We start from the raw sequence: 14462 nt of genomic DNA, 5'->3' as shown, positions 1-14462 counted from the left end.
GGACTTTGAAGTGTTGCCCCAGGTCTTGGGCTCCTGGCTTGGAGGAATTGCAAGCCTTGGCCCACGCCTTGGGGAGATGACAGACACTCAGCAAGTATGCGTGAAGAATTTATTGCAAGTGAAGTTTAAGGGTGCAAAGCAAAAGTGCATTTCATAAGGGGAAATGGGTCTGTCTCCATGGGTGGAGAAGACCTGTCTACTTCTTTTCTTAACATGTCTATCTCTTTAGTAAATTTTTCATTCATTTCCTGCATTGTTTTTCTGGTTTCTTTGAGTTGGTTTTCCATTTTCTTTTGGATTTCCTTGAGTTTCCTTACAATCTATATTTGGAATTCTTTAACTGTCATTTGAATATTTTCATTTTGTTTGATATTCATTGCTAGAGAGCTGGTGTTCCCTTTTGGGGGTGTCCTTTCACTCTGAGTTTTCATACTTCTGGCCACCACAGCAGAGGCAGGTGGGGGAGTGAGGCCAGGCCAGACTGGGTTGGGTGGGCTTGCCCTCAGGCTCCACAAAAGCTGGTAAGGGAGCTGTCTTGGCAGCAGGGGTCAAAGGTCTGCACCCAGGCCCCTGAATAAAGCCACAAGGGTGGCCCAACATAGCCAGAAAGTCTGCTTGTGGGGAAGGGGCCATCTGAAATTCATAATCTGGCCGTCAGAGACAGGTTTAGCTCTTTCCCCCTTCCCAACTCTGCAGTCTGCTTCGGCATCTGTGGGCAGGCAGGAGCTCAAACTACCTGAGTTCACAAGCAGTGGTGCTGCAGGTTGGGAGCTTCCCTGTCCAAGATCCTGCCCTGGGCTGAGAGCACCTTTCTGGGGGGGCAGGGTGCTCCGCGAGTATACTGCAGCTGGCGCCCACACTGCACTCATTGTAATTCTGCTCAGGGCTCCCTTGCTTCCCAAGATTAGTTCACAAACCTCCCCTCCCAAGCAACATGATTGAGTCCTGGGGATATGGGATCTGGCCTGTGGGCTTGTCTACAGCCCAGAGATCAATCCCTGACCAAAACAGGGAGAAGCGTGCTGGTCCTGAGTTGTCCATGGGGTGCTCAAGCAGGTCTGGTGTTTCTCTGCTTTGGGGTGTGCTCTGCTCTGGTGGAGCAGCTGGACAAGCAGCACTGCAAAGTGCCGGTGAGCAGGGAGCTCACAGTCTGAACACCCCTTAGTCCTCTGCAGGTCTTCAAGAGGAAAGGTTTGAGCCCCACTGTCTGTGGAAGCCTTTGTATAGTTGATTCACCAACAGAGGGGAAGCATTCGCCCCTGAAAGCCACCATTCAAGTGTCTCTCTTGGTAACCAGGGCAGGGAAGAAAAAGTCTGAATGGAGGAAAGATAGCACTCTGGTTGTCTCTGTCAATCTCTCAGTAAGCAGCCGGCCTGGAATGTCTGGGCTCCAAGCCTCTCAGGCATTGATCTCTGCCAATACCCTGCTCCTTCTTGTTCTGCTGTGCAACTTCTTCCCGTGGAATGTCTGGTAGGTTCTGGCACTTTCCCCTCAGAATTATACCTGATCTATGTTTGTTTGTTTGTTTTTTCTTTTTCATCTAAAATGTTTCCTTCTCTCTGAGATGATCTGGCAGCTGATGTCTCTGGTCACCCATCCTGTCTCCAACCACCTCATGGAGTTTATCGTCCAGCTTCAACCTCACGTTTTATTTTTAATATATAACACAAACTTTTCTTGGGCAGTGGGGTAGCTAATGAACACTTTATCAGGTTTTTTTTTTTAATGAATTAGCACTTTCATTTCTTAAGCAGAACAAATATGCTACTTAAGGGGTTTCCAACATACCTCTCAACTAGCAAAGGAAATCAAATTTGCTCTGGGATAATAGTAAGTGGGTTGAAATGCTTCGGTCCCTTCATATGAATCCTACACCTCTGCTTCTTTTCTGCTTTGCTGCCAAGAGCAAGTATTTTAAATTATTAAATATTTAGTATTTTAAATTGATAATATAAGTATTTTAAATTGTTAAAATTATATTTATGATAACATATAAAATCCCTTTTTCTGCATAATTGAATAAATGAGATGTAACTAATAGTTTCCTAAAGATAATGTGTTGTTAAGAACAGTGAACTATTTTTTGCATTTGTTTCTTCTTTTAGAAAGTATGTTAGTATTTTGACTATTTAAGCATATCAACCATAAGCTAAATAGAATATGCAAAACAGTATCAAGTGCATACTTAGTGACAGTAGCACTTACATAATAGTTTTCTATTTTCCCACTCCCATATTATTTGCCAGTTGCAGCTCAACAAGTGTTCTAGGAAAATCATCCTTCATTTGTATAATTTAGAAGTTATGTGTAATGTAAGCCCAACACCAGTTAAAGTATATAAGGGAAATAATTCAAGATAACTATATAACTCTTTTTTCACGTTCACACTAATCTTTCTCCTTACTCTGTTACTACAATAGAAACATTAAAATACGTAAACATTCAGGTGGAAAATGAAAGATTCACTAATGTCATTTAGAAAGAAGTTCAAAGCCCTGTGAAGGTTACTTATAATACATACAGCTGCTTGGATCATCTTTCTCTTTAGTGTTGATTAGACACCCCTGCAAGTGCTAAGATTCAATTCAAAAATATATTTTAAAATTTTAGGCATATGTCTTATTTTTCTCTACTTGGGTAGCAGAAAGAAATAGAAAATGGAATTTTGTGATACGGCAAAAAGGAGTTCTTAAGGTTAGCAGAAGAAGAAACAAAAGATTCTATCCATAAAGTTAAAACTCAGCTTCTACATTCCAGGAAAGGTTTTTAGGGCCGTATATCCATTTTCTGATTTGCTCTTCATACCAAACCTGTGACCTGTGTACTTATTCTTGTTTTCCAGAGAAGGATCAGTTATTTTAAAAGGTTCAGTAACTTGTCCAAACTTATTATGATGACTGTGCAGTAATCAAGTAGCAGAGTCCTAAGTCACTCTGACTCCAAATCTGCTGCTCATTCGTAATGGTCATGGCAGTGTTGGTGAGGCTACCCTCAAGAACTGGGCATTCAATGGATCGTGGCCTTGGGCTAAGGCAATTTAACAAGAAGGAGAATAATCTCTAAGATACATCATTATAATTAGCAAATTCCTAGGTGAAAGCAAATGGAACACATAGAAAACACACTCCAACCTTTGGTTTTATATTTTCAGCAGGCAGAATTAACATAGTTTCCCCTTTCTATGTGTAGAATATGGGCAGCTGAGAGCAGAGTAGTTGTTTTACCATAAGGGTTGTTATTAAGTTAGGTAGTGCAGTGCTATGTCTATATGTTTTTCATCCAGAGTGTTTAAATGCTGTTGCAAAAAGTGGCCAAGCATTATTCTTCCCACTAGCTCACCCACTTTTCCTGCATTTCTTTCTTATTTCCATGCTGAATGTCAATTGTGTAGGCAGGTCAAATAGTAAAGTTGATCTTGGCCTTATTGTTCATTGTTTTCCTCTCAGGGTATCTCCCCTCTAATTGTGCATGATGCTCCACTCTAATATTAAGCCTAATTAACTGCTTCCAGAATATTTCAATGTTTTCCTTGTGTAGAAACAAGTCTTTATATAGAGAGAATCTTCCCAGTTTTGTACCTGGTCAAAGAGAGACCAACGTGATCACTAGAGCATGTCACAGCCTTCAGTCCCCTGTGGGCCAATGCTGCAGACAGTACACCAAGTGCGTGTTCTTTTATCTGGATCCAGTCGATAAACATTTCTAGTCTGGCTGGTGGGATGGTTGATTTTGTGTGTGAACTTAACTGAGTTAAGGTATGCCCGTAAAGCTAGTAAAACATGATCTGGGGCTGTGTGTGAGTGTTTCTGGAAGAGACAAGTATTTGAATTGGTGAGCTGAGTAAAGCTTGCTGGTCTTCCACAATGTGATGGTCATTCGATCCATTGAGGGCCTGAATAGAACCAAAAGGTGGCAGAGGTGAAAATTATCTTACTGCTGGAGACACCCATCTCTTTATGTTCTCCGACAGAGGACTCCTGGTCCTTGGGCTTTTGGACTCAGCCTGGTGCCTACACCAACATCCGCCACTGCTGTCACCAATTTTTCAGGCCTTGAACTGGCACTGAATTACACCACCAGCTTGCTGGGCTCTCCAGCTTGCCTCTACAACTGCACAAGCCAATTCTGATAAATATTCTCTTATATCTAGATCTAGATCTATTTCCTGTTGGTTCTGTTTCTCTAGAGAACCTTAACTAATTCAGCTGGGTATTCACCTACCAACCTACTCTTCCCATTCCCCTCGGACCTTTTGGTTTTTGAAACTAACAGTGACAGCTAGGTAGTGAACAGGAAAAGAAGAGCACCCCTTATTTCCTACTAGGGGATTGTGTCACACAATTCTGTATGCAGTCATGACAGCGTTCAGTGTTAGTAGTCTTGTTGCTTCTGTGGACAGAGGCAGTGAGCTTTGAAATCCAAAATCCTTTTTTCAATCACTTTTTTAGCACTTAACTAGCTTTGTGACCAAGGGAAGTCACTTAAACTATGTAAGTCATGTCCCCCATGTCTGTACTGGGAGTAATGATCTCTAGTACACCGAGTATCTGTGACGCCTGGGTGTGTGCGTGTGCGTGTACAGATGTACACAGAGACAGAGGGGCTCATCACTAGCTGCTCAGTTGCTTTCATTTACTTTAGCAGATATAGACATTTATATTTATAAATAGTATGTACCTGACTAGAAAATATTAATTGTGAAGGTGCTGTGCTCAGACCCAATGTTTTTGCCTGCTGAGACAGGTCAAAATATAATCTGGGAAGCATAAATAAAAAAGAAAATATTAGCAGATATTCCCCCGAAGAATGCTACACATGTAATGAATACTAACATGAATCTTCATGTAAAACTTTTTTGCAGTTACTTTTAGCTTTAATTTTTGTCTCTTTGATTTACTCTCTCAGATATATTTATTCCATTAACCAAAGTTAGAGAAAATCCAAAGATGTATAAAAGCTATCATTTTGCTCAGGTCTCAGAGCTCAATTTCTTCAAATTAGATCTTTTTTGCCTTCAACCAGATCTTTTAATGCCTTCAAAGTTTCTTGGCTTTGCAAAATGAAGACTTGAAAAACTAAGTTAGTGGGGCAGCACACAGGTTGACCTTTGAAAAAATAATTTTGAAATTTTTTGTGATAAATTGTATTCAAAATACAATTGTCTTATAATTTTAATTGGATATATGTTCCCTTATAATAGTCTGATAATCATTTTTTAATTTGCTGCCAAGTTGTTTTATTTGCTGAAGGATAAGCAGAAATATATTCTGCTGGAGAAATGGCTACTTTATTACTATACAGTCATGCATTACTTTAGGAAGGGGATATGTTCTAAGAAATATGTCATTAGGCAGTTTTGTCACTGTACAAACATCATAAAGTGTATACTTAAACCTAGATGGCATAGCCTACTACACACCTAGAATCACCATTTCATATGCAGCCTGTCAGTGACTGAAACATTGTTATGAGACAAATGATTATAGAAATATGTATTGACATACAGAGTGGTATTTGTATTAGCCAAAAAAAGTCAACCACCTAAATCTACAATAGGATGAAATGATTAAATAAACTACAACACACCCTTTTGATGCAATATTCTGCACTCATTTGGTTTGGCAAGATTAATGTGATATGAGAAAGCTCATGATACACTGTTAAATGAAAAATTCAAAACTATTTCTAATCCTAATTGGTATAGCTCTAATTTTTATTTTATGGCTCTACTTTACCTATATATCTATATATCTACATATGCATAGATTTATTTAGTATTGAGAAAAATGGGAAGGAAGCCCATTATAATATTAACTCTTCCTAAGAGATTAATTTATTAAGGATTTTAATAGGTTTTAATTAGAATAAAGATAATGTGTTATTTAAAAAATAATCACTAATACAAGGAATTGTAAATTACCCTCCTAAATATAATATAATATCTTAGAATGCTTAAAAATAAAAGTGCCAGTTTCCAATAGTCAAACCACTTTTGAAGGTAGATGGGTGTGTTCTTAGGGTTCTCGGACTGGTGTCCAAGGAGACTGCTGGGTGGTGCTTCTTTGGGCAGTCCTGATTGCTCACCTCCTCTGTGGCTAAGGACTCTGCATATCAGGGCTTGTTTGCCCAGAATACGTATGGTTTTCTGAATGCAATGCTGGAATATTGATTTCATTTATTATGATTAGCTTTTTATAAATTATCATGCCATTTTAGACATGTTGTATGTACAAAATAAAGCAAAGCATAATTTTATATCATTTTTAGAACATTTTGTTCATAGTAATGAATAGACTATTTCAGTTTAAAATAGAACAATGCTGAATAAAATCATTGTAGTCATGAAGAGTTTCATGAAAAGAATATGATCTAAGAATATTGCTGGATGCTTAAGCTTCTTGCACAGAATTGGCCAGCAATAAGCATATTTTATAAAGGTGGGAATAATGGATGAATATTTAACATTATTCTCATAGCACCAAAATCTGGTTTAAAAAAACAATGTAAAAGGTGACAAATATTACTGCTTATTTAAAGCATTTAAAATATCATCTAGAAATAAATTTCCCTCTTCACCATTTATAGGCATAATTAGTAGATGCTGTCTGTTTCAGTATATCTTTTATATGTTTTAGTGTTTATTTCTAGAAAATCAAATAAATGTGTAAAATGCCAACTCAAATCTGAAAATTCAGGACTAATTCAGTAATTTGAATCAATGTATTCCATTAGTTGACTAAGAGGTTAGTTCACAGGAAATTTATTTAGCTTGTAAGACCTAAGAACAGGACAGGTTTGGTTTTTTCCTATCAATTATTATAAATATACATTCAAAATACAATCAAGGGTCACAAAGCAAAGTTCAAACTCAAGTTGAGTTCGGACATAAAAGCAGAGAGAAAGAATGTTCCGCTCACCCAATTGTGAGATTTAAAGCACTGAGCACACAACAAATAATCTCAAAACAGATTTTGAATCCATATTTTAACCACTGAAAGAAGAAAAAATAAGAGAATGAAATTAAGTGAGTAAAATGAAAAACAGAAGAAAGATATGATCTAAGAGGAAAGAAAGGCAGGAAGAGAGGGCTTGGATTTTCAACCAGGAAGAAGAAATGAGAAAGGGGAGAAGGGAGGGGAGAAGAGGAATCAAAGGCGAGTAAAATGTGAGGAAAGAAGCTTTAGGAGGTAAATGGGATGTGAATATAGAGCTACACACACACACACACACACACACACACACCCATGTACCCACTGCTGACAATTGTAATTTCAACATCTAATATGTTATGGCACTTAAAAAAAAATGTTTACCAAGCACTCCTGCATATATTATCTCTTTTAGAATCCTCATCCCAATTCTATGAGTTAGATCATTGTCTCCACTTTAGAAATGAAGGGAAAAGTTCAGAGAGGCAATACGATTGTCCTACATCATTGAACAAGAACAACCACCAGAATAGTAAGAGTAATAGTAGCCACAACAGTAATGGAAGAGCAGCAATTAATAATTATTGAGCACATGAGTCACTATGCCAGAAGCATAAATAAATTCTTTAATCCTCACAACAGCACTTTGAGGTAATTAGTATTACCCTTACCTTACAATGAGGCTAGGGGTAGGAAAATTTAATAACATGCCCAAAGCCAAAAAAAGGGCAGCTCCAAAATTCCAGTTGAGACCATCTGACTCCCAGGCCTGTAAGTACCAGAGTTGGAATTTGAATCCCTAGCTCCCAAGTCCTTAGCTGGCCCTCCTTCCATAAGGACAGGAAGAGAAAGGCTCCCGCCTTGCACTCAGGCAGCACCTGCCCCTGCACTGGGGCTCAGCAGACCACCTGGAGGTCCCCTTCCTTCTGTCTTCACGCACAGCTGGCAGAGTTTTCCTTTCCCTGCCTGACCTGTGCCCCCACCCCCTTGTTAGAACCTAACCTGTTCTTGATGACAGCACCATCTGTTTTGGGGGGTTTTTTGTTTTGTTTTGTATTTTGCTCCTATATTTAAAGATACAGTCTTTATCTTTAAAGATAAAGTCTTTTATGTTATGATCTTCACTATTTTGTCATCAAGCTAGGGATCATTCATCATATAATGAGGGATATTATATATACTTAAGGGTCTCAAAATTGCTTTAGTAGAACATATGTATCAATCATTGAAAGTGATATTAATTTTTTAAGTTTGAGAACTCAGCATACTATTACAAAAACAGTTACTAGCCAAATTTTCATATACAGTATTAACTTCATGTTTGAGAAGTATTTACAGAGGCACATTTTTTGATTCAATGACAACCCCTCAGAGAGCTGAACTTAAGGTATCCATTGAGAAAAGACAATTCAGTTAACACTTTTAAAACTATAAGCCACATATGAAAGTGTTAAATGAAAAGAGAAGCACTAGCAATTGCAGGAGATCCATCTTGTGATGAAATATATCAAATGAATGCCCAAATTCAATATTAAAATGCTCAGTATAACAGTTAGTGATAAGAAGAAATTTATTAAATCAAATACCAAAATCAAAACCAACATCAGAGCCATATCTAAATTTGCACAAAGGTACATTAGTAAATCTGCTAGAATGCCTAAGTTAATTATCTCCGAAAAATCAGACCACACCAGATTCTCAATATTGAGTCATCATAGTTTATAATTCAATATATTTAGCAAAAATACCATTTAAAATAGGCCGCACAATAATTTCAGGCTCTTCTCAAAAATAGTAATCTTGCTGAAAGATGTCTGGTTGCGAAACTGCCTGGTCCAGGGAAGCTCAATATGGAATGTAAAACATTCAAAGTCCAAATCTCTGTAGAACTTGCATGTCATGCATATCTCTAAAATAAGCCTCTTAAATCTTAGATACCTAAGTTTCAAAAACTTACCATTGATCAGATGAATTTAAATTTGAGATCCAGAAGTTCTCTTCCTCTGCTTTTCAAACAGGAAGATTCTCTTGCATTCAGATAGGGCACACAATCATAGAGTAGTCACTGAATAAAAATTGTACATCTGTTCACCCCAAAAAAGATTGGGACCATGAGCATGATGGGGGAGGGCTTCCAGGTGTGACCTTTACAATGAAGAAAATAAGATTTAGTTGCGGGCCCACACGTACTGTGGAAAAGGGGAAAGATGATATGATGTGGTAGAAAGAAGAGCACCTAATTTGGCTCTATATCCTTAATCTACAACATACCACGAATTTTATCTGTGAAAATGGGCAAGTCATTTCTCCTCATTTTCCTCATGTGTAAAATAACTGTTGACTAAGATCATTTACAACTCTAACAAACACTACTTTCTGCTTAGTTGAGGTGAACATTCAACTACTATTGTGTATGGGGGGGAATATTAATATAAGAATGAAAATAGAAATAAGAATGAGAAAGAAAAAGAAGAAAGAGAAGTCTATTAAATACAGCATAGTAAATACTTTATAGGGTATAACAAAACTCTGATTCAAAATAGCTTTTCTCATCAGTAGAAGTGTTTTGTTTTCCAGTTTTTTTAATGAAAGGGAAAATTAGAGGTGTACTTTACCAGGATACCCCCTTTTCAGGAACAATCACCATCATCTGGGAATCTCAGATTTGTATTTTGAAGACCAAAGATGTATCTGAGAAATAACAATGTTTCTTTCAGCATATGATCTTGCATAGCTTTACTTTGAATCAATGTCCTTTTGACCCTTGGTGATGTATGGCCCTGATGGGTAAAAAGGGATGTATTTTATGTACTAGATACTAGTTCCTTTGACACATGCAAAATAAACTCTTTTTGTTTAACTTCCTTTTTCTAGATGACACTTTTTGCTGATTTATTACAAGCTAAAGGATAAATATATGTTTGTATTTTATGTAATCTTAAAAGTATCTCTCATCCATAGACTTGGGTTGCAAAAAAATAAAGAAAAAAAAAGTATCTCTCTAGTTTTAAAGTGATAAAGAAACTACTTTCCATCCTTTAATTTTCTCATGTATAAAGGAGTGATTTTATCCTCTCAACACAAAAGAAAAGTATCTTTTTAAAACTTTTCAATGTCATTCTTTACCTCATATATTTTTTAAATTCTATGTTTCAGGCCCTGCTTGATACTCAGAATCTTTTGCGTGCACAAATCACAAATTTTACGTTCAACCTGGGATTTTCAGGGAAATTTTACCACACAGGTAAGAAAAGGGGATTAACTGTTTTTATAAAGCCTCTCTGACCACTCTATATAAAATTACACACCCCTCACACCTTCCTACATTCCCTATGTCCCTCCTCTACTTTTTGTTTATATCATTCAACTCCATTTATCATACTGTTTTCTAACATTTGGAAAATGTTGATGGTTTGAAAGTTTATGAAATTATCTAATAGACTTACATTTTTATAGAGCTATAATTTAAATATATAAAAATGCATAAATATCAATAGTAAGTGTGATGTTCAGTGAATTTTTACAAAGTTTACAGAGCTGTGTAACCAATAGGCAGATAAAAAAAGAGGCCAGGCGCAGAGGCTCATACCTGTAATCTCAGCACTTTGAGAGGCCAAGGGGGGAGAATCACTTGAGGCCAGGAGTTTGAGACCAGCCTGGGCAACATAGTGAGACTCTGTGCAAAAAAATGTTTCTAAAAAGAAAGAACAAGTGTCCTGCTAGATTCCCCCTCCTTGGGCCCCTCACAGTCACTAGCTTCCTTCAAAGAAAACCACTGTCCTGAGTTGTAATCTCGTGACTTAGTTTTGTCTGGCTTTGAGATGTGTGTAAAAGGACTCACACAATATGGACTCACCTGTTTCCAGCTTGTTTGGTTTAATGTTATTTTGATTTCATAGATATTATTGTTATAGGCTGTAATTCTTTCATTTATTGCTGTATAATATTCCATTCTTTGACCATACAAAATTTCTTTATCTATTCCATTCTACTGAGATGGTTGAGTTGTTTCTGGTCTTTGGCTTATTTTGAATAGTTCTAAACTTTATAGTTTTTAGACTTATTCCTTGTGATTTTTTTTTTCAAAATATTATACGGGTACTAATCTTTTTGGTTATATGTGTCGATTTCTTTATGCTTGAGTCAGGGTTACAAGTGTGCCCATCACCCAGATAGTACTGTTAGGTAGGTTCACTGTAGGTAGGTTCATTGTACTGTTAGGTAGGTTTTTACACATCCCCTCCTCCCCCCTCCCTCCTGCTTGATTTCCTCTGAGTCTTACTTCCTGTAGGATTTTTTTTTATATAGTAATAAATGGTGTCTTGTTTTTTATTTCATTTTCTATTTTTTGTTTTTTATTTCATTTCATTTTTCTATTCCTTTGTTGATGGTATATAAAAATAAAATTGATTTTGTGCATTGATCTTATATCTAGCAACTTTATTACAGTTATTAATTCTGTAGTTTAAATCTTTTAGATTTTTTTTCTATACAATCCTGTAATTTTGAATAGTGGCAATTTTATTTCTTCCTTTCCAAGCCTTATAAATTTTGTTTCTTTCTTTTTGCTGATTACACTGGCTCAGATCTCCAGGACAGTATTGAACAAAGGTAGTTATGGTGGCATTCATGTCTTGCTCCTGACCTCCAGGGGAAATCTTTCAATAGATTTGTTCCTGTTCTCAAGGGGAGTTTTTTCAATAGACTATTTTCTATCTACTCTACCTTAGCTTAAGGAAGCTTCTTCCTATTCCTAGATTACTAAGTTTTATCATGAGTCAGTGTTGAAGGCACTTTGTTGTTAAATTATTTATCTGCCGTCTCTCTTCCCTCACTAAAATGAGCACTTCATGAAGATTTTACTACTGTAACATCAACAACTAGAACAATGTTTATTTAAAAATGAGTTCATGAACAAGTGATTTAGTGAAAGTAAAACCATATTTATTTTAACTATCAGTACTTACATGGAATAAGGTCAGAGAGAATAAAATTTGAAAATGTTGTGTTATGAAAAGAAATCACTGTAAATATTGAGAATGATTAAAAAGTTTCTTTCCCACAAATAATTAACATGATCAAATGTATTTTGACTTGCCTGAGGATAACTGAACACAATTTCATGATAGAATGAATCAAAGATTACATAAAAGGGTATATTCATATAATGGAATACTCTGCCATCATTAAAAGCACCAAAACAATTTTGAATGTTAGTGATAAGGACAGAACTCTTGAGAAATACTTTGAAAAATCAGTACAGCAATTAGAACATGCTACCATTTCTATAAAAATAAAGGGTGAAATCTATAGAATTCTGGACATAGTAGTCTTCTTAACTTATTTTATAGCTTAGAAAACTGAGTTATAGAGTATTTAAGTAATTTGCCACAGTCACATAGCTATTCATACAGATAGGATAGCTCTCAAAGGATTCGTAATAAGCTGGTATGAATGAGTATCTTTGAAGAAGAGAATTAAATAACAGAAATGAAGAGTTACTTTTTACTACACTGCTTTTGAACTTTTTTCATTTTGTACCATGTCTGATCTAGTTAAATAAATACCGTGTTTCCCCGAAAATAAGACAGGGTCTTATATTTATTTTTCCTCAAGAAGACACCTTAGGGGTTATTTTCAGGGGATGTGTTATTTTTTTTAAGTACGATGCAACAATCTACATTTATTCAACTATAGTTAAATCATCTTCTTCTGGAACATCATCATAACTCTCCAAACCCCGAATTCCATCCTGAATTTCTTGCGACTCTATTTCCTTTAGAACCATTGGCCCCAATCTCTCATATCGAGCAATAGAGCTCTCATGGGGCAGATGAGAAGGGCTGCTCCTCTTCTTTACTACTCAAGACGAAATGCATAGGTTATGCAGATATACTGCGTAGCCACACCCATCACTAGGTCTTATTTTTAGGGTAGGACTTATAAATTGCACAAATGCTTAGAAATCCTGGTAGGGCTTATTTTATGGGTAGGTTTTATTTTCAGGGAAACACTGTAAATATCTAAGTAATTTTTAAAGTGATATAATTTATCAAATAGTTTTCTACAAGTGCATATGCTTTTCAACTTTTTAAATTTGATATGGACATGAGTTATTTTATATGAATTTAATAAGTTTTCTTAAGGGCTTAGTAAATCTATACTGGTGGGAATTTTATCTATATGCTACTAACATCAATGTAATTTCGATAAGCACATAAATAACATAAGTAGTAAGTATATTTTCAGATAAAAGTAATATTGCATTTCTGGAATAAGTGAATTTCCATTTGTTTCCATGGAAGTTACAGAGTCATGAGATCGACTCTAGTATGTTCCATATCATACAGTTGTGAAATATATACAACGTGTACAATCACACAACTATATATGACTTTGGGTTCTCAATTTGAAAATTTTGTAGGTTTTAAGAGTAACCTTAGCATAGGAAACTCTGAAGGCCTTATTCCCCTAAATTTCTTAGATCAATATATAAAATATACTTTATCTGTGATTGTTTTAAATATTAACAAATGGGAACCTCATAATCATGGTTTAACTTTGTTTTATGATTGAATGAGTTACTGTCCTTATTGTAACATCAAAAATGAAAACACAATTAGACATCTATTCTAAATTCCTTGCTTATAGGAAAGTTCTGCCATCTTGGCCTAGATATATGAAGTGAGATCTTTATATGCAGATGTTCAGTTTGTGTTTTTAGCAAAGTTAGACGCACAGCACCACTAAATTTCCCAATGGGGAGCCCAAGAGCTTAAAGAAACAAAAGACTGTCCATAATCTTTTCTAAACATACCCTAGTTTCAGAGTGATGATCTTAGATTCTTTGACATCCTTTGAAGAAAAGGAAATGACCATACAGATAAGAATGACCAGAGCAAGATCAAGGACACATAGCATATGTAATATGTTTAGGGGAGAGAGGGAGATTATAGGAAAAGCCATAGCAAAACCTGGATAGTACAGAATCACCCAAGGAATACAAGAAAATGCTCCTGGCAACTCAATTATTATTATTTTTTGTCCAACATTGAATACTGAAGAATGACTGTAGCCAATCCACATCCTTCCTTCTCATCTCTGAAAGATTTGTTCTCTTTCTTTACTTGGACACTTCCACAGCACATACTAGGAGTACCCTCTTTCTAATCCAGGGAAAGTACAACACAGGAAGAAGCTAAGGCCAAGGTTTAAAGGGGTCTTGTTATCTGTGTATAACATGAAAGCTTCCACAAAACAGTAGCCAGGATTGCCTAAGACCAGTAAAATCATTTTTCAGTGGGAACAGATATAAAATTTAATACACAATCTTTCAAAAGTTAGATATCATAAAGTTTAATTGAATTGGTTTCCTTTCTAAATAAGTAATTTATTTTTCTATTACAAATTCTATCCATTTTACTCAGTCTTGAAGGGAAGGAGAAAAGCAACACTGTCATAATAGTAAGACTATATTTCAGGAGAGAGCTTGATCTTATTTAATTTATTTTAAATAATTTTTGAAAGGTATG

At 36.0% G+C, this 14462-nt stretch overlaps 1 protein-coding gene across 2 annotated transcripts in view; it reads left to right on the top strand.

Annotated features, from left to right (window-relative positions):
- LOC105883318 (N-deacetylase and N-sulfotransferase 3) overlaps positions 1 to 14462 on the top strand; it is a 161453-nt gene that overhangs the window by 44818 nt on the left and 102173 nt on the right. For both annotated transcript variants that reach the window (XM_075998354.1, XM_075998353.1), the window contains one exon: positions 10087 to 10174. Coding sequence is in view for 1 of the 2 variants with exons in the window: in XM_075998353.1 (XP_075854468.1) it covers positions 10087 to 10174 (88 nt within the window). In the remaining variant the exon portion in view is untranslated. The remainder of the gene's footprint in view (positions 1 to 10086; positions 10175 to 14462) is intronic.

The sequence above is a fragment of the Microcebus murinus genome, chromosome 27 (genome assembly GCF_040939455.1).
Source record: "Microcebus murinus isolate Inina chromosome 27, M.murinus_Inina_mat1.0, whole genome shotgun sequence".
In the NCBI taxonomy this organism is placed as follows: domain Eukaryota; kingdom Metazoa; phylum Chordata; class Mammalia; order Primates; family Cheirogaleidae; genus Microcebus; species Microcebus murinus.
Note: the sequence above shows the minus strand (reverse complement) of the source record. Positions and strands in the feature narration are given on the sequence as shown.